This window comes from Helianthus annuus, chromosome 10 (genome assembly GCF_002127325.2).
Source record: "Helianthus annuus cultivar XRQ/B chromosome 10, HanXRQr2.0-SUNRISE, whole genome shotgun sequence".
Lineage (NCBI taxonomy): Eukaryota > Viridiplantae > Streptophyta > Magnoliopsida > Asterales > Asteraceae > Helianthus > Helianthus annuus.
This window is the reverse complement of record NC_035442.2, coordinates 99643526-99662646: the sequence shown is the minus strand read 5'-3', so window position 1 is coordinate 99662646 and position 19121 is coordinate 99643526. Positions and strand designations below refer to the sequence as shown.

The 19121-nt window shown below is 37.1% G+C and overlaps 4 protein-coding genes across 4 annotated transcripts; 3 read left to right on the top strand and 1 right to left on the bottom strand.

Annotated features, from left to right (window-relative positions):
- The first annotated feature begins 1870 nt into the window (after positions 1 to 1870).
- Positions 1871 to 2402, top strand: LOC110881711. Its single transcript, XM_022129889.1, has 4 exons — positions 1871 to 1926; positions 1983 to 2139; positions 2203 to 2319; positions 2379 to 2402. Exons 1-4 carry the CDS (start codon positions 1871 to 1873, stop codon positions 2400 to 2402), a joined length of 354 nt encoding a protein of 117 aa, XP_021985581.1.
- A 1003-nt stretch (positions 2403 to 3405) lies between these two features.
- Positions 3406 to 5011, top strand: LOC110885111 (proline-rich protein 4). The gene is made up of 2 exons (XM_022132812.2): positions 3406 to 3810; positions 3960 to 5011. Exons 1-2 carry the CDS (start codon positions 3660 to 3662, stop codon positions 4682 to 4684), a joined length of 876 nt encoding a protein of 291 aa, XP_021988504.1. The 5' UTR covers positions 3406 to 3659; the 3' UTR covers positions 4685 to 5011.
- A 3422-nt stretch (positions 5012 to 8433) lies between these two features.
- On the bottom strand, positions 8434 to 8742 carry LOC110881712 (uncharacterized mitochondrial protein AtMg00820-like). The gene has a single exon (XM_022129890.1). It carries the CDS (start codon positions 8740 to 8742, stop codon positions 8434 to 8436), a length of 309 nt encoding a protein of 102 aa, XP_021985582.1.
- Positions 8743 to 15014: 6272 nt separating this feature from the next.
- LOC118482660 (proline-rich protein 4-like) lies at positions 15015 to 15665 on the top strand. The gene is made up of 2 exons (XM_035978248.1): positions 15015 to 15216; positions 15355 to 15665. The coding sequence occupies exons 1-2, from the start codon at positions 15015 to 15017 to the stop codon at positions 15663 to 15665; spliced, it is 513 nt and encodes a 170-aa protein (XP_035834141.1).
- The last annotated feature ends 3456 nt before the right edge of the window (positions 15666 to 19121 follow it).

Here is a 19121-nt window from a genome sequence, read left to right as displayed (position 1 = left end):
GGGAATCAAACAGGAGGAAGCGTTTCAGTTGTTAAAGGACAAGCTCTGCAATGCGCCAATCTTAGCACTACCAGAGGGTACAGATGATTTTGTGGTATATTGTGACGCCTCGCGTCAAGGATTGGGTTGCGTTTAACAACTGTACCCTCTGGTACATTGCAGAGCTTGTCCTTTCATCTGTACCCTCTGGTAGTGCTAAGATTGGCGCATTGCAGAGCTTGTCCTTTAACAACTGAAACGCTTCCTCCTGTTTGATTCCCCAATCAAACTTCTTGTCCTTTTTTGTGTGAGGAGTGTTAGTGGTTGAGCGATCTTCAAAAAATCCTCAATGAACCTTCGATAGTACCCAGCCAATCCTAAGAATTGACGAATCTCGGTTGGCGTCTTCGGGGTTTCCCAATTCTTTATCGCTTCAATCTTTATGGGGTCCACATGAATCCCATCCCTATTTACCACATGTCCAAGGAATTGGACTTCACGTAGCCAAAACTCGCACTTTGAGAATTTGGCGTACAGCTGCTCTTTCTTCAGCAACTCCAAAATGGCTCTTAGGTGCTGTTCGTGTTCAGCCTTCATCTTTGAATAAATTAAAAAATCGTCGATAAACACAATCACGAACTTATCCAAGTACGGCTTGCAAACTCTGTTCATTAGATCCATGAAAACTACAGACGCGTTTGTCAACCCAAACGGCATAACTAGGAACTCGTAGTGTCCATAGCGAGTCCTAAAGGCTGTCTTCGGGACACTCTCCTCTTGTATCCTTAGCTGATGGTATCCAGATCGAAGATCGATCTTAGAGTAAAAGCTTGAACCTTGGAGCTGATCGAATAAGTCATCGATCGTTGGCAGGGGATACCTATTCTTGACAGTCAACTTATTCAACTCCCGGTAGTCGATGCACATACGAAAACCACCGTCTTTCTTTTTGAAAAACAGGACCGGAGCTCCCCAATGTGAGAAGCTTGGTCGGATGAATCCTTTGTCGAGTAGCTCCTGGAGTTGTGTCGAAAATTCCTGCATCTCAGACGGGGTAAGTCTATAGGGTGCCTTAGCCACAGGCGCGGCGCCTGGAACTAAGTCGATGCGGAACTCCACTTGCCTCTGAGGTGGCAATCCTGGCAAGTCCTCAGGGAAGACTTCAGGATATTCCCTCACTACAGGGATGTCTTCGATCTTTGCCTCAGTAGCTTTCTTATTCACGATGTGTGCCAGGAAGGAAGCACATCCCTTTTGTAAACACTTACGGGCTTTCAGGCAGCTGATGATTCTTAAAGGCGTATCACGCTTTTCTCCATGAACCACAATTGTTTTGCCATCTTCGGTTGGGAGGCGAATGATCTTTTCATGGCAAACTATCTCAGCCTTGTTGCTCGATAACCAATCCATTCCTACTACCACGTCGAAGCTCCCCAGCTGGACTGGTAGTAGATCCAAAGCAAACTCACGTTCTCCCAACTCGATTACACAACCTCTGACCACTTCATTAGCTTCTACTAACTTTCCATTCGCCAATTCGATCGAGTACGGGATATCTAATTTACTAGCACCTAACCCAAGCATATTCTTAAACTCTAACGATACGAAGCTATAATCGGCACCAGTATCAAATAAAACGGACGCAAAGCGTTGGTTTATAGGGAACGTACCAGTTACAATATTGGGATCCTGGCGCGCTTCCCTCGCTTCGATGTTAAACCTTTAGATGATTTTTATGATGATTATGTTATTTAGATGATTTTTAGGGGTGATTAAACAATTCTAGGGCTTGATTGCTTGAATGGTTGAAAGTTAAAATTAAACAAAAAGGTTATGGAACGATGAACTTATGGTCATGGATCAATTTGATTGTGATAGGATTATAGGAACCATGAGTAGAGACGTTATGGCGCAATTTCTCAAGAATTTGGGAACCGTTTTAATGAGGTAATATCATAACTACTTGTTTATATGAGTTGTTTGAGTCCTTGTGATAATTTTAGTGCATTTGACATTCCAAATATACTAAAGCTAGCTGAGAAGTATTCATATGATTTCATTGAAGAGGAAAAACGAAGGCTTCCGTTTCAACTCGGAAACTACTTTAATTTTGTGAAAAAAGATAAACAATTCGCCAACTTGGATGGTTTGTCAAGTCTTGTAAGGTTAATGGTTTCAACAAATATTCACGTAACTTTTACATTGTTATATCGGTTATTGAAGCTTGTTCTCGTATTACCCGTCGCAACCGCAAACGTTGAAAGATGTTTTTCGGCAATGCAGAATGTGAAGACCGACTTGCGTAATCGGATTGGGGATGAGAATTTAAGTGATAGTTGTGTATGTTATATAGAGAAAGACTTGCTTAATAAAGTAGCTTTATATGATATTTTGGATAGATTTCAAAAAATGAGAACCCGTAGGGCAACGTTTTAATTATGTTTGTACAAAGTTTGACGTGTTTGCCAAATATATAAATTTAGTTTGATGTTCTTTTGGCTTATATGACCCGACTCGACCCGACCCGATACAACCGATTTTTTTACTTATGTACCTAGGGGCCTAAAATTTTTAAAAATGTTCCGCACCTCCATGAAAAAATTCCTGGGTCCGCCACTGGTTGAGGTGGGTGGTTGGGTTCTAATGACAAAACCATTAGCTGACAAAACCATTCCTCCCCTTAAGTTCAAAGGTTCGAGCCCTGCCAAAGACGGATTGGTGTAAGAATTTGTTGTTCAAAAAAATATAGAAATGTATCTTCTTTGCTTAATTATACCACATGGTAATAATAGACATATTGATGACACACAATAACTCGAGCATTGACTTAACTCACTAATCACCATACTAATTAAATTTAGTTAGGTATGTTTTCATATGGTTTGTCCTAATATAAAAAAATACGTACACCATTAACGCTCTTACTTAAACAAGAGAAGAATCATAAATGGTATTTATTAGCTTTCATGATACATAATTTTTTTTGTCGTGTAATACATCAGTAAGAAAGAAAAAACACAGTACTCCAAACGGAAAGAAAGGCCCTCGCATTTTAACTTATGGGATTAAAGTAAAATCATACATTTATCGTACGTAAATAAACTAAATTACTCTTCTAGATACATTGACCAGTTAAACGATTAAAGTTGATGTCCGTTATCATCTTTAGAAATGACCTATCCCCTTTTAAACATTCTTATCGGGGTGTCACCGATCTTATAATATAATCAACTTCGTTGTCAACTCTGCAACCCACTTCCGCTATCATCGTATAACTGGTAACCCATGATGTAATAATGTGTAGGTGAATAAGTGAACTGAATTCATCATGTTAACTGTTTGATATAATGTGTAGCTGAGATAAAGATTTAAGTCTCTGTCAAAAATGATCAATTTATTCTTCTCCTAGAGTGGTAGAAGTGTAGCACATGGGTCATAATGTGTATTGAACTTTCAGTTAGTTGGTGGAGATATTGCATTAACATGCATGTTAAGTATAGTGAATATACATGTGGTGTAATTGAGGTTATTTACTTCCCTATAGGTTAGCCAGCCCCATAACTGATCAGCGCTACTAATATATATACAAGTAGAAATTAGTTCAAGTAGTCATTCCAACACCAAGTTCATGTTATGTTCTTTTCTTTGAGATTTTAAGATTTTCATTTTAACATCTCTCGATGAAGCGCACTTTTGTTCTTGGGTTTTTGTTGGTTTTGTTCTTTTATGGGAGTTTGTGTTATGGCAGTGCCAATATTGTGGAGGTAGTTGGATTTGGAGAATGTGCTGATTGCAAGGAGAATAACATCAAGACAAGCCAAGCATTATCAGGTAGTAATATTTACTTTGTTACGTATTGTAATTTGTAAATATATCTAGCTCAATGCAAGTAATTCTAGTCGTGGCACCTACATTGCAATCCAACAATCAGTAGCATACATTGATCATGTGTCTTGACTATGGTTGATCTTAATTTGCAGGGTTAAAAGTGACCATTGACTGCAAGCTTGAAGATGGTGAATTCCAAACAAGAGGTGTTGGAAAGTTGGATGATGAAGGACAATTCAAGTTAAATCTTCCTCAAGAAATCTTGAAAGATGGAAAGTTGAGTGAGGAATGCTATGTACAACTCCACAACGCCATAAATGCACCTTGTGCATTTCACAATGGGTTAGAAGCCTCTAAGATCACTTTCATGTCCAAGTCAAATGAAAAACACACCTTTGGACCGACCGGACTACTCAAATTCTCGTCGGCAATTTGCACATCTGCCACCCTTTGGCCGTCGTTCCCTAAGTCCCACCCTTGGTATAAGAAATTTCACAATCATTTCCATCATCCACCAGTTGCTGTTAAGCCAGAGCCAAAGCACAAACCGGAGCCAAAACCAAATCCAGAGCCAAAACCAAAGCCAGAGCCCAAACAAGAGCCAAAACCAAAGCCAGAGCCCAAAGAAGAGCCAAAACCAAAGCCAGAGCCCAAACAAGAGCCAAAATCAAAACCAAAGCCCAAACCGGAGTCGAAACAAAAGCCAAAGCCCAAGCCTAAGCCAGAACCAAAGCCAGAACCCAAGCCCAAGCCAAAGCCAGAACCATTTCTTAAAAAACCATGCCCACCATTTTCACTCCCCAAATTTCATCCACTACCGACCCTTCCTCCAAAATGGAAACATCATCCCCTCATACCTGGGCCACCGCACATTTAAATTTTCCCTCCAAAGCATTTTAATATTCCTTAGTCGTGGCGTGTGTAGGCATATTCAAATACCAGTTAATCTTTCAAGAATGTAATAAAGATTTGTAAGAAGATGATGTGGGTATATGGATTGATGTATCATGATTCGCCAATGATGAGAGGTCGCGTTCCATTGCTTATGATTTCAATATTTGAGTGTGAATTTGATAGGGGTTTGTAGATGTTCCAGGTTTGATTGCAACTTGAGTTGTGTTATTTGTTGTTGTATGTTCATTATTATAGTTACAATTGTCTGTACACGTTGAAATAAAGAAGTTATTGTGGTTCTCGTATTATCTATGTTAGTTTTTCTTTATTTACACCATTGTATTTTATATATTTAATGGCTTCAATCTTTGTACCATTGATTGTTGGGATCTTAAGGGTGTTCATCAATATACACTAAGTTATATTATCAGAATAAGCAACAGAATTATAATCAAGAACTCATGATAATCATATATTCAGCGTATGTAGGTCCCTAAAAAACTATAAAGTCACACACAGGTATGAAGTGTGGAATCCAAAACATAAACGTTTATGTGTAATGTAAAACAACACACATGCAAATAACTTGCTTTTCTATTACTTGAAAATAAGAACAGGGCCGGCTCAACCATTTTGGTGGCCTAAGGCAAAGTAAAATCTTGTGGTCTTTTTCCCAAAAAAAATGCATGTGATTGAAAGTTAAACTTGAAGGGCCCAAGTGTAATTATTTGAAAGATTGTGTTAAAATTTAAAAAACAAGAAAAAAAAATGGTGAACCAGGGATTCAAACCCAGGTCTCACCAACATCCATACATACACAAAACCACTACACTACCAACCATTAATCTGTTGATAACCCACACCCTAAATCTTTTATAAATGGACTGTGGTTTCAACAAATTGTGGAGGCCCTATAGTTTTGGTGGCCCAAGGCCCAAGCCTCATTTAGTTTTCCCTTGGGCCGGCTCTGAAAGAGAATACAATGATTATAGAAATCACACACTTCTCACAACTCTCTAAAAAATTATACATATGTATAGGGCCCGACTAAGTGCACCATTATCACCATATGCGCCATTATCACCATATGCGCCAACTTTCGTTGGCACATTTTATGGAAACTACGCCATCATGTGCCCTGCGCCAGTTTGCTCGGGTAAAGTTGTTCATAACTGCGCTAGCAGTTAGAAACATTTACAAACATCAAATACCAAACCTACCAAACTATTACATGATAATATATCAAGTCTTCGTCACCAAGTTTTGTATCTATAGCATAGATTCTTACTTAATTTAATTAGTTCAACAAAGTGCTCCTCCTTAACACGATATCACACATAGTTAATCACTCACACATAGTTAATCACTCACAAGTAGGGGTGAGCAATAACTGAACCATTAACCAAAATGGAACCGTAAACCTTCAAAACTGAATCGAAATTAAACGAAACCGAGTTAACATATATTTTTTGTACCATTGGTTAACCGAAGCTAACCATTTAAATCTTCATATATTTCTAGCTTTCATACCTCCACTTCTTGTTTTATACTTCCATTTCATGTGTTTATACCTCCATTTTATTTATTTATACAACAAATTCATGTATGTATGTGTGTGTGCGTGTGTGCGTGCGTGCATGCATGCATGCATGCATGTATGTATGCATGCATGCATGCATGCATGCATGTATGTATGTATGTATGTATGTATGTATGTATGTATGTATGTATGTATGTATGTATGTATGTATGTATGTATGTATGTATGTATGTATGTATGTATGTATGTATGTATGTATGTCTGTCTGTGTGTGTGTGTGTGTGTGTGTGTACGTACGTACGTACGTACGTATGTACGTACGTATGTATGTATGTATGTATGTATGTATATCAAGTATTATTACCTCCATTACATGAATTTCTAATAAATTTTTTGCCAATGTTTGGTTTGGTTATTAACCGAAATTAACCAAACCGAACATAACTAAAAACCGACAAAATAACTGAATAATCCGAAACGATTAACCGATGACATCGATTACAGTTACGGGTAATGCTAATAACTGAACCTAAGCGAACCGTGCACACCCTGGTCACAGGTATAAGAACAACTAATATAGATCATGATATAGGTCATTATCTATTTATACAAGTGACTAAACTACTAAATGACATGAGCATTCATCACCGTAACCATGACATCAAACAAACAGATACATAACTGAAAGATGCTAACCATTTACAAAAGACTGATATCCATAAAAAAGACTGACTCTAAGTAAACAACACACTTAGCAAAACAACTGATTCATAAGACAATCAAATGTTTGTTTAATCAATAGTTCACAACAGTATCTAAGTAAGCTGGAGGCTATTGAATGGTAATGAATAAAGAAGGAACATTTGTCAAACGGTATAGAAATAAAAAAGAGGCTTGTATTGAATTATAAAGAAATTGCTTTTAGGGTTTACAGGAAAAGGTGTTTATATAGGATACCATGTTACACACTAGCCCCTATACTATAAATTATTGTCTTCTTTCTGATACTCCCCCTCAAGTTAAGTAGTGGGGTCACCGATACTTAACTTGCTTAAGCAGCTACTAAACGCGTTTCCGTTGACAGCTTTTGTAAGAATATTCGCGAGTTAATCTTTAGATGACACATATGGGAGCTCTATGATTTTTTTCCTCCAAATTCTCCTTGATGAAATGGCGATCTACCTCCACATGTTTTGTTCGATCATGTTGAACTGGGTTTTCTGAGATCTGTATTGCAGCCGTATTGTCACACACAATTTTGCTTGGTTCCCTTTGGGTGAATCCGATGTCTTCTAGTACCTTCCTGATCCAAAGAACTTCGCTTAACCCTCGAGCTATACCTCCAAATTCTGCTTCTGCACTCGATGAAGCAACCACCTTTTGCTTCTTCCTTTTCCAGGTAACCAGGTTTCCACCGACCAAGGAGAAATATCCTGATGTTGACCTTCGGTTTCCTTTATCTCCTGCCCAGTTTGCATCAGTGTAGAGCTAGAAATTTAAATGTCTATTTGTTTTGAACAACACTCCATGGCCTGCAGTCCCCTTGAGATACCTTAAAATTCTCTGAGCTACTTCCATGTGGGCAACTTGTGGTTGATGTATGAACTGACTTACTACTCCAACAGCATAAGCTATATCAGGACGAGTATGAGAGAGATAAATTAACTTGCCCACGAGCCGTTTGATACCTTTCTTTGTCTGCAAGCTCTCCATTAAGTTCCATGTGAAGGTTGTGATTCACCACCATTGGAGTATCCGCCGGTTTACAATTAATCAACCAGTTTTTGCCAGGAGATCGAGGACATACTTCTTTTGGCAGATGAAGATCCCCCATTTGGACATGAGGACTTCTATCTCTAGGAAATACTTGAGATTCCTAAGGTCTTTCATTTCAAATTTTGAGAACAGATTCTTTTTCAGCCGTGTTATTTCTTCTACATCGTTTCCGGTAATAATCATGTCGTCTACATATATGATCAAGCACAATACAAGACCACTTCTTTTCTTTAGAAACAACGTATGATCAGCATTACTTTGGTGATACCCATATTCTTTCATGGCCAAAGTAAACTTTCCAAACCATGCCCGTGGAGACTGTTTCAGCCCATATAAAGACTTTTTCAACCGATAGACTTCCCCTTCTTTAAAACCCACACCAAAACCTGGAGGTGCTTCCATGTAGACTTCTTCCATTAGGTCTCCATGGAGAAATTCGTTTGTAATATCGAACTGGTGGAGAGGCCATTACTTATTAGCTGCCACAGAGAAGAGGACTCTGATGGTGTCCATTTTTGCAACTGGAAAAATGTCTCAGAGTAATCGATCCCATACGTCTGAGTGTAACCCTTGGCTACAAGACGTGCTTTGTATCTTCCAATGGAACCATCTGGTTTACATTTGATTGAATACTCCCACCGGCATCCAACTATTTTCTTTCCTTTAGGAAGGCTGCACTTCTCCCATGTGTTGTTTTTCATAAGAGCATGCATCTCCGTTTCCATTGCTTCTTTCCAGTTTTTCTGACTTTGGGCTTCCTTTACGAAACTAGGTATTTGTTTAGAGTATAGAGAGGTAACAAATGCTTACGCACTGTTAGATAAGTTCTTGTTAGCCGTATTAGCTATAGGATACCTTGAAGTTCTAGTTTCCCTTTCTGGAGAGTACCGTTTTGGAGGAACCCCTATATTGGCTCTCGGAGGTAAAACATATGTTCCCGGTGTTGTTCCAGAACCACCATCATGTTGTTCGTTAGATTCGACTTCCCATTGGGCTGCGTTGTTTTGCTCAACAATCTCCACCTGTTCCATTACCTCGGGACTTTCATGAATATTAGGATCTGATTCAATCACATTTCCAAGATTTTGAGAGTCAAGATTTTGAGTGTCACTTACCTCGGACACCAGTCTGGATGATTCTTGGGTGATACTTTTGACAGGCTCAGTATGTGTGGATGTATGAGATGACTCGTCTTCGCTTGCGGATGGAATCCACTTCAACCAATTCAGTGAGTCCTCATGCTCTATCTCCCCCTGACCACTGAGATGGGACTGATAGTAATATTCTGTTTCAAGAAAATCGAAGTGGATAGTGCTAATTACACGACGTCGTAATGGATTATAGCATCTGTATCCTTTCTGATTCACCCCATAACCAACAAAGACACATTTCTTGGCGCATGGGTCAAGTTTGGATCGTTCAGTTGTGGGTATATGGGGAAAGGCTGTACAGCCAAAGACTCGAGGTGGTAAGGTAAGAGGTGGAGGTAGTTTAGTGAATGTGGATAAGGTATATAGGGGAGTTTTGAGGTCAAGGGCTTTGGTTGGTAAACGATTAAGGAGATACATAGCTGTGTTTGTAGCTTCGGGCCAAAAAGACTTAGGAACTTTGGATTTAAGCATAAGGGCTCGGGCCATTTCTACTAGAATGCCATTTTTCCGCTCAACTACACCTTTCTGTTTTGGGTGTTCTGGGCAAGTGGTTTGGTGAATCATTCCCCTCTTTTGAATAAATTGTTTCATGGAGTTATTAACGTACTCCCCTCCATTATCAGATCATAAGATTTGAATTGGGTTTGGACCATGGTGTAAAACAGTCTGAATTTGTTAAAGACTTCAGATTTGTGTTTTAAAAAATACACCCATGTCATCCTGGTACAGTCATCAACAAACAGTAGGAAAAACCGGAAATTTTGACCTCCGTTAGTTTCAGCTAGACCTCAAACATCTGAATGTATTAATGCAAATGGTTCACTGACCCCTAGTGTTACTTGGTTTGAATGGCTTTTTTCATGGCTTTTGGCTAAGGCATATGTTTCACAGTCTGATGTACTATTAGACGGGAAGAGTTTAGGGAGTAAAAGGTGTAGATACCCAGCGAACGGATGCCCTAATCTCCTATGCCAAAGCCAAGCATCTCTACTCTTTGTTCCGTGAGCGAGCATCCCAGTCCTTGACTGAATCACCTCATCCACATAATATAAGCCCAGTCGTTCAGTGCCACACCCAATTATCTTTCGAGTTCTGATGTCCTGTAAGATACACAAATGAGGATGCATTAGAACTGTGCAATTGAGTTCCTTTGTGACATGGCTTATTGATAACAATTCTTATGTTAACGAAGGAACATATAAACAATTTGACAGTCTCAGATCGAGAGATATTTCAACAGTTCCTCCTCCCTTTACTAAAATATGTTCACCATTTGCAGTTTTGATGTGGGTTCTGTTTGATTTCTTTGTAGGGACAAAGTCCGATGGCTCAAACGTCATTGTATTAGTGGCTCCACAATAAAAAAATCCAAGAGGTGATTCGATCACCGCTCTTCTGCGTTGTTAAATAGGCTTCCCTACTTGTTGATTGATAGTCTTTCAACAACTCATAGCCCTGGTGATTAGCCATTTGCAAAGTGGTCAACAATTTTTTTAACGTTGTTTTACAACAACGGTACCTGACAATCAACTAACCGAGCGTATTTGATAAATACGCCTGAAAAAGTTAACTACGCCGGAACCGTAGATAAGTTATCTTAAGATCGCCCAAATACGCCGACAACCTAAATAAGACTTGGAATAACAATGCTAGCGTATTTATCAAATACGCCAGAACCTAGCGTTGCTAAATACGCCGGAACCTAGCGTTGCTAAATACGCCGGAACCTAGCGTTCTTATCTTACAGGCGTATTTATCAAATACGTCGGGCAACTTGAACTCGCGTTCAAGATTTGAGGTAACCCAGAGCAAATCCGCTAGCCCAAAACGACCCAAACTTTAGTAAATCCGCCAAATTAAACGGCGGCTCGGGTTTTCTAGAGATAAATTCGCCCATAATTCAACGCACTAATGCAACACACAACCTTTAATTTTAGTCTTCTATCAACAAGATTCAAGAACAAATCCGCCCAAAATTACGACGGTGGCTCGTGATGCAAACAGTGTCGATGATGCAAGTTGTTGGAGATACTAGGGTCCACAGAAAGCGGAACCCGAGATACAGCTGTGTGGCGGGAACTAGGGTTTCTTTCAATAGCGGTGGCGATTAGGATTTCTTGCAGCGACTAGGGTTTCTCGTTACATTGGATCGAATTCTTGGAGTTTGATCAGATTTTTGGAGTTAATTTTTGGTTTTAGTTTTGGGTTTTTGTGGTTTGATTTTTGAGGCTTCACGTTTTTGATGATTTTGGTTTTGTTGAGATTGATTGTAGATGATGAACAATGTATTCACAGATCAGAAACGCTGCTCTGATGCCATGTCAAACGGTATAGAAATCAAAAAGAGGCTTGTATTGAATTGTATATAAATTGCTTTTAGGGTTTACAAGAAAAGGTGTTTATATAGGACACCATGTTACACACTAGCTCCTATAGTATAAATTATTGTCTTCTTTCTGATAACTTTGTGTGGCATACTTGGCTTTTCAAACTCAATTGGTGTGGCCCCTTTTTTTTGGATGTTTTTCTCTCAATTCTTGAAGTTTCTTGTAATTGTCCCCACTTTTTTTTCAGCCACTTCGATAACTATTCTTCTATGTCTTATTTACAAATGTCGGTGATATTTGTAAATATCTTCCTTTCACCTTTGTATGATAACATAATTTCCCTTTTAAGTTTTTATGTTTTCACTTTTGCCCCCTTGGGTTCTAAATTTTCTTTTATTTTATGTTTTTTTAGCTACTTTATCCTTTGTATTATTCTTTTTCTATAATTTTAAATCTCAAAATTAATTTTACTATATCTATATCACTTTACGACATGTTTAATTTTATCTATGTGTTGGTATAAATTCGTTGTACGTAACCAATTCATCATCATTTAATACGTTTCGTTTAATTGTATCGCATATTTATACGTTTCTTTTGTGTGTTATAACACGTTACGTGTCAGTATAATTCCAATGGGGGTAAATGATCCGTCACAACTTAATATATTTTGTTTACGTATCTTTTATGTGCTTAAACATGTTTATATCATTGTGCCAACGCGCGTAACTAATGCAGACGTGCCCTTAAATACGTAAATGTCAAATGGGGTCAAATGCTGCAATAAGTTCTTCTTTCTTATGAACACTCTTGGCATGTGGTTTCTTTTGCCACCACTCTTCCATTTTGGAGGAGTTGATTTAACAGAATATTGTCACACCCATGAATTTGCCAGGTCCATCATTTTCACCCTTAATCAAATTGTCATAGAAATTAAGGTATTTGAACTCTATTTGATACATCAACAAAGATTCCAAGATTATTGGAATCGGAGTTAGAAATTTGCATGGTTCATGCATTAGTTATAGTATCACATAAAATATAATATTATTATACAAGGTTAGGCATATTATTTGAATAACATGTATACATTATATTTTACAATACCTTTTTGATTTTTTGTAGAAATTCAATCATTAATGGTATAATTGTAAACAAAACTAAGTCATGTCAATATTCCACTCCATAGTTTAGTACCCAATATTAGTTGCGAGACATTCAAAGTTATGACAACATTTCACCAACACACATTCGTAGGTTTAAATTTTTATATAAACTTCACCATATGATAACCCATTATCATATTTTAAGCAACACTTTTAAAAACGATTACTAGTTTCACCATAGTTTTTTTTTTTTTTTTTTTTTTTTTTTTTTTTATAAAAACAAATCTATTTATTATAAAAAAAACAATCTTAATCACCACAAAAACGTCTACACTCCTTGTGTCACCTAAACACACACCATTAACTTTAAACTTCACCATGAAGCATATACACATCCCCCCCCCCCCCCCCCCCCCCCCTCCCATTTTGCTTCCTTCATTCTTTCAAGTTTCAAACACACGAACACACATGCACTAACCTTACTCCCTCTCATCCTTTAGACCTTCAAGCGTTCATCCATGAACATTCTAACCGGATTTCTACATATATCCACTCCCCATTACCAATTTCAAGAAGATCTAAGATTCAATCTAGTGAAAAGGATCATCTATAGCACACCTCGTGTAAGTAGTTTCCAGTTTTCTTAACGTAAATATTCATCTATTGATGATCAAGCTCTCAAATATGGTTTTAAACCACTTTTGATGAGTATTTGAATGATCATGATGTATATGAACATTAAAGTCACACACACAAACTAGTTGAAAAACTAGTTATGTTGGGCTCTAAGGGTGTGATTTCATGAATAAAACAATAACAATTCATGATTGATCAAAATCAATTAGCAGCGGAAGTAGTAATCAATCAAATACATAAAGTAGTGCAGAATAACCTCTATATAAAACATGATTTAATCAATTATTGAATCATCTAATTCTAATAAAGGAGTATAAAGAATGCCACATACCACATGACACCTTCTTCCTTTAATAACTTTTCAATTCTAATAAAGGAGTGTAAAGAATACCACATGGCACATTGTAAAAAATAATTATATTAATTACCTTAGTAATTTCAATAAAATGCTCTTAAATAAAATAATTTTGATGGAATTTATTATAATAATATCTGACGTAAATTTATTATAAATACCTAAATATAAATTGAACTTTATCTTTAACAAATTTATTGAAACATAATCTAATAATCCATTTATGATGTTAATTATACTTTTATTATTTTGATTTGATTTATGTTTTAGTTGATTTTTGAAAAAAAACATAACAAAATCTAAATTGACTTCAATAATTTTAATCAACCGTATTGATTTTTTTTGGTATTGTTCTTATATTCAGTAACCTAACACATTGTATATAGATTAATAGAAGGGTAACTAGCAACGGAATTGATAAAGAATCCATTAATGTATTAGCTTGTAAACTCGTGTATTACACGGGTTTGAGAATATAAATTATGTAATGTTATACTCCCTACAAAAATTTTCATAACTAAATTACTTTATTACATACAACAATATAAAATGAAAGCACATTTACACAAATCTCTGAATACTTCTTTGTACACGATATTTGTTGTTTTGTTCATAATTTGACCTTTCGTATCCAGTACCAATAGCTTAGGGTTATCTTTAAAAACTATTTAGAGATTTGTGTGATTGTACTTTCATTTTTTTAAATAACTGTATGTAATAAAAAGATAATTCAATTATTTAAAGTTGTGTATACATTATATAACTATATAATTTCTATCCACAAAACCGTGTAATACACGGGTTTATAAACTAGTAAGTCAATATAGACATTCACTCGCAAATGATCTCACAGTTGTACTCTACTCAATTTGGAACAACCTCTATAGATAAGGATAATGTCATGATCTATTTATGCACTTAGAGAAATAACTAATGACCTATGTTGACTTTACCTAGTAAACAACTTCTACCAATTAAAATACGTGAACGAATATTAGTTGTTGTGAAACAACTTGTAATCTTACAAATCTATTATTACATTATTGTCAATAGAAAACCTGTTGTTTTGAGACCAACAATTGTTAACCTTGGCATCAGTTCTTCCCTCCAATGTAAACTTGAACCCTCACATTAATATTTTTGACTAGAAGTTCTCTTGTCTTCATCAGTCCTTTCATGGAGATAAAAAATTGCAAACACTTTGATTCAAATCTTTATTTCTCTACAAAAGATAATTGATTTTGGACCAGTTCTTTATATAGTTCGACAATCTCCCCCTGATGATGCCAAAACAAGATATTCTACATAACACACACACACACACTCTATGATCTGTCCTTTGAATTGTAATTTAAAGTTTAGAGCTAGAGTTTCAACATCTTCCCTTTCAAGTGGAAGTTCCAGCAAATCTTTTGCTCATGAATGCCCAACCCACGTAATTCATTCCAATATTCAATCATTGTTGATCTACCATCTGACTATTCAATTTTGATAGTAGATGTAACTTGGCTACTACTCCAACTTACAAATTTAAGCCTTTCATTTTATGGAGGCATAATAATTGATGACGGATTTGGAGAAGATGGTCTGGAGAATAACATCCAGACAAGCCAAGCATTATCAGGTAATATATTTACTATATCAGTCATTCTAAATATATCTATCTTAATGCAAACAATTGTAGTCATGGCATCTACATTGCGATCCAACAATCAGTAGCATATGTTTGATCATATGTCTACTATGGTTGACTTGATTTCAGGGTTAAAAGTGACCATTGACTACAAGCTTGAAGATGGTAACTTCCAAACAAGAGGTGTTGGAAAGCTTGATGAGAAAGGACAATTCAAGTTAAATCTTCCTCAAGAAATCTTGGAAGATGGAATGTTGAGCGGGGAATGTTATGTGCAACTCCACAATGCAGCAAATGCACCTTGTGCATTTTACAATGGGTTAGAAGCTTCTAAGATCACTTTCGTGTCAAAGTCTAACAAATACACACCGTTGGACCGACTAGAGAACTCAAATTCTCTTCCAGCAATTTGCAGTTCTGCCACCCTTTGGGGGTCGTAGCCTAAGTCCCACCCTTGGGTTAACCTATGGGATCTCATCTTCCAGAGGGGCCGTTTTATTGGGTTTGGTGGGCTTTTTGGATTTTGTTTTGGTCTTTTTGGGTTTTGCTGGTGGGGGTTTCACAGAAGTGGTTGTAGTGTTGTGATCACCAGGAGTAGTGGGCTCAGCAACAGAGGTTTGAGGAGCAGATGTGGACTCATCTAAAATTTGCTCAATCCCCTTTGCTTGTGTTTTGGAAACAATTGACTCTTTGGCCATGAGGTGAGTAAAAGTTTCAGATGTGAGACTATTCATTTTAAAAGCTGCACCTTGCTGAAAAGCTTTTTCAGAAACATGTTTTTGCAAGTAGTAGCTTAATAGTCTTGGATGCATTAGAAAAGCAGCATTTTTCCCATTTTGAATGTTTTTCACATTTGAAACCAAGTCAGAAAACAACGCTTGGGAGTAGTTATAATCAGGTTTTGTTAAAACTGCATACCCCAGGTACTGAATTTTCAAAGGTATTTCATTGAAAGTAGTGGTTTTTTGAGAGAGAGAAGTTAAGAGGGTATGGAATAGGAATTTCATTGGAGGTGGAAAATTTGGTTTAAACATAGTAGCCTTATTCAACTGTCCGTCATATCCCCTCCCAATCAACTGTGTTTGAAACTCATTTTTCGGGAAAGATGTCTTACCTGCCAAGTCGTTTAATCCAAATGTTGTTGATATGGGAGTTGGGGTTATTGCAACCAGTTCACCTCCGACTTTGGAAGTTATACCAAAGACCTCTTTCTTTTGCTCTTCAAGTTTGGCATTTGCCCAAAAAATCACGGAGAGTATCTTGGTAAATGGGTGCATCGGCAGTAAGAATTGCTTTGTATTTGGAAGATTCAAGGATGTCAATTATTGAGTGGAAGGCGGTGTTTTTGTCGGTTTTCTCGAAAATGGGAAGGTAGTTATGAGGGTTTTTAATTGTCAGAGCCATGGTCGGAGTCGAAAATTGCGAAGGGTTGAAGAAGAAGTGAAGAAGAAGACGGTAACCGCTTTGGAGAATTTTTGAATTCGATACGGCAAGTAAAAGCTCTGTTTGGGGATTTAAGCAGGGTTTTATAAGGAGAAAAAGTGAATGCTGACGTGGCAGCGGTTTTAAAGATCTGACGGGTAACATCTGTCCATGTGGCAACCTTTGCTAAAAAGTGGATGACTGTTGTTTGGAAACCACTGTTGGACAATAACAGTGGTTGGGAACAGTAAACGAACAGTGGCTGATTTTAGTCTATCAGTGGATAGACATTAGTGGTTGAGACCATCAGCTGTTTGATCAGCAGTGGTCCATAAACAGTGGATAAGGGGAAACAGAGGATACCTTTCAGCAGTGGGTGGATTTTTAGCCAATCAGAGGTTTAAAACATCAGTGGTTATGAACAGATTTAAGGATTCATGACAAATTTTCATTTTAAACTATTTTTAAGGATGGATTTTTGATTTTCTGAAAACATTTTAATGCTTTTTATTCAAGGAAAATAAGTTTTTGCCTTCTAATCCAAGTTAAGCTTGCCAACTCTTGAGATCAAGCTTTCTAAGGTAGATGTGTCTAATGCTTTTGTTCACACATTTGCCAGCTGATCCTGAGTTGGAACATGATGCAAAGAAATCAAACCTTTTTCATAGCAATTCCTCACAAAGTGATGTCTGATGTCAATATGCTTGGTGGTTGAATGGGATACTTGATTTTTGATGATATTTTTAGCTGCTTGACTATCCAACATGAGAGGAGTTTTTAGAGCAGTTATACTAAAATCCAATAACTGATTTTGAAGTCACAACAGTTGGGCTGTACAGCTGCTTGCTTTTTGCTTTGCCAAGATAATAAGCAATTGCCCAGAAATTGACACCCTCCTGATGTAGACTTCCTTGTTATGTTGCATCCAGCAAAATCACTATCTGAGAAACCTGAAATCTTGATATTCCCATTAGCAGGATACCAGATACCAAGTGTGGGAGCACCTTCTATGTATCTGAATATTCTTGTCATAGTAATGAGATTAGACTTCCTAGGTGCTGACTAGGATCTGGCACAGACAGATGTTGCAAACATGATGTCTGGCCTTGATGCAGTTAGGTACAATAAAGACCCAATAATGCTTTTGTATAAAGTTTGATCAATCAAGTCATCTTTTTCATCAGCAACGACAAGCTTTGTGGTTGCCATGGGTGTCCTACATGGTTTCCAATCATTCATTTCAAATTTGTTTAAATGTTCTTTTACATATTTACTTTGATGAATGAATGTTCCATTTTGCAATTACTTAACTTGGAGACCAAGAAAGCATTGGAGTTCACTCATGGCACTCATTTCAAACTCTGTTGTCATGAGTTTTCTAAACTCTTCACACATGGAGGTACACGTGGATACAAAGATGATGTCATCAACATAGATTTGGACAATCATCAGGTCCCTCCCTTTCTATTTCAAAAACAAAGTTTTATCAATTTTACCCCTTGTAAACCTAATTGAAATAAGAAAGGTGGAGAGAGTTTCATACCAGGCTCTTGGTGTTTGTTTCAAGCCATACAAAGCTTTATTAAGCTTGTAGACATGATCAGGATAAATGGCATCTTCAAAACCAGGAGGTTTACAAACATACACTTCCTCTTGGATTTTTCCATACAAGAATGCACAATTTATATCCATTTGATACACCTTGATGTTGTGGTTGACAACAAAGGCTAAGAACAATCTAATAAGACCTTGCCACAGGAGCAAAGGTCTCATCATAATCTATGATGTGACAACCCTCACCAAATCAGGTATCCGTATGAATTAATTAATATTTAATTACTGCTTAATTACTGTGCTTACTTACAATTGTGGATAAACTGCTACATGATTTCTGATATATATACATAACCATGCATCATACTTTATTAATTGTCACTCCATTATTTACATACGAACTATAGTGACAAACTTGATGCACAAAAGCACAGTAGTACAATGAACGGATAACCCATTAAACATGCTGATATAGCCAGCATCAGACAGACACTGTCTCTAAGGCCAGTATGAGCCGGGAATAGTTTACTACACTAGTAAGAAGGGTAGGGAGGTGAGGATTGTAGAACTGCGTCACTAGGTGATAGTTATAGTGACCGGATGTGCCAAAAACATGTTTTAAATACAAAATTCTGCACTTTAATATAAAATTCAGCATTTAAGCTAACTAGTAAAGTGCAAAAACATGGGAAAATAATACTAGACACTTTCCAAAGTGTCGGGAATTCTTCGTGTCACTAAAAATAATAATAAAGACACTTTAAAGCATTGTTTGACACTTTAACATATCAGTATCCAACCGAACAACCGAACTTTACCCGGAACATAAAAATATTGTCAGTGACATTTTTTTTCCTTTTCTGAGCCAGTTAGGGTCCCCGAATACCCTAACACCCACTGTAGAACATAACACACTAGTA

Excerpts from the sequence above, each read along its gene's own strand:
- LOC110881711 (XM_022129889.1), top strand. The coding sequence starts at position 1,871 with ATGAGTAGAGACGTTATGGCGCAATTTCTCAAGAATTTGGGAACCGTT. Across the intron at positions 2,140-2,202 it reads TGGATGGTTTGTCAAGTCTT|CTTGTTCTCGTATTACCCGT; the intron begins GTAAGGTTAATG and ends CGGTTATTGAAG. Across the intron at positions 2,320-2,378 it reads AGAATTTAAGTGATAGTTGT|ATTTCAAAAAATGAGAACCC; the intron begins GTATGTTATATA and ends TATTTTGGATAG.
- LOC110885111 (XM_022132812.2), top strand. The coding sequence starts at position 3,660 with ATGAAGCGCACTTTTGTTCTTGGGTTTTTGTTGGTTTTGTTCTTTTAT. Across the intron at positions 3,811-3,959 it reads GACAAGCCAAGCATTATCAG|GGTTAAAAGTGACCATTGAC; the intron begins GTAGTAATATTT and ends CTTAATTTGCAG.
- LOC110881712 (XM_022129890.1), bottom strand. The coding sequence starts at position 8,742 with ATGGAAACGGAGATGCATGCTCTTATGAAAAACAACACATGGGAGAAG.
- LOC118482660 (XM_035978248.1), top strand. The coding sequence starts at position 15,015 with ATGCCCAACCCACGTAATTCATTCCAATATTCAATCATTGTTGATCTA. Across the intron at positions 15,217-15,354 it reads GACAAGCCAAGCATTATCAG|GGTTAAAAGTGACCATTGAC; the intron begins GTAATATATTTA and ends ACTTGATTTCAG.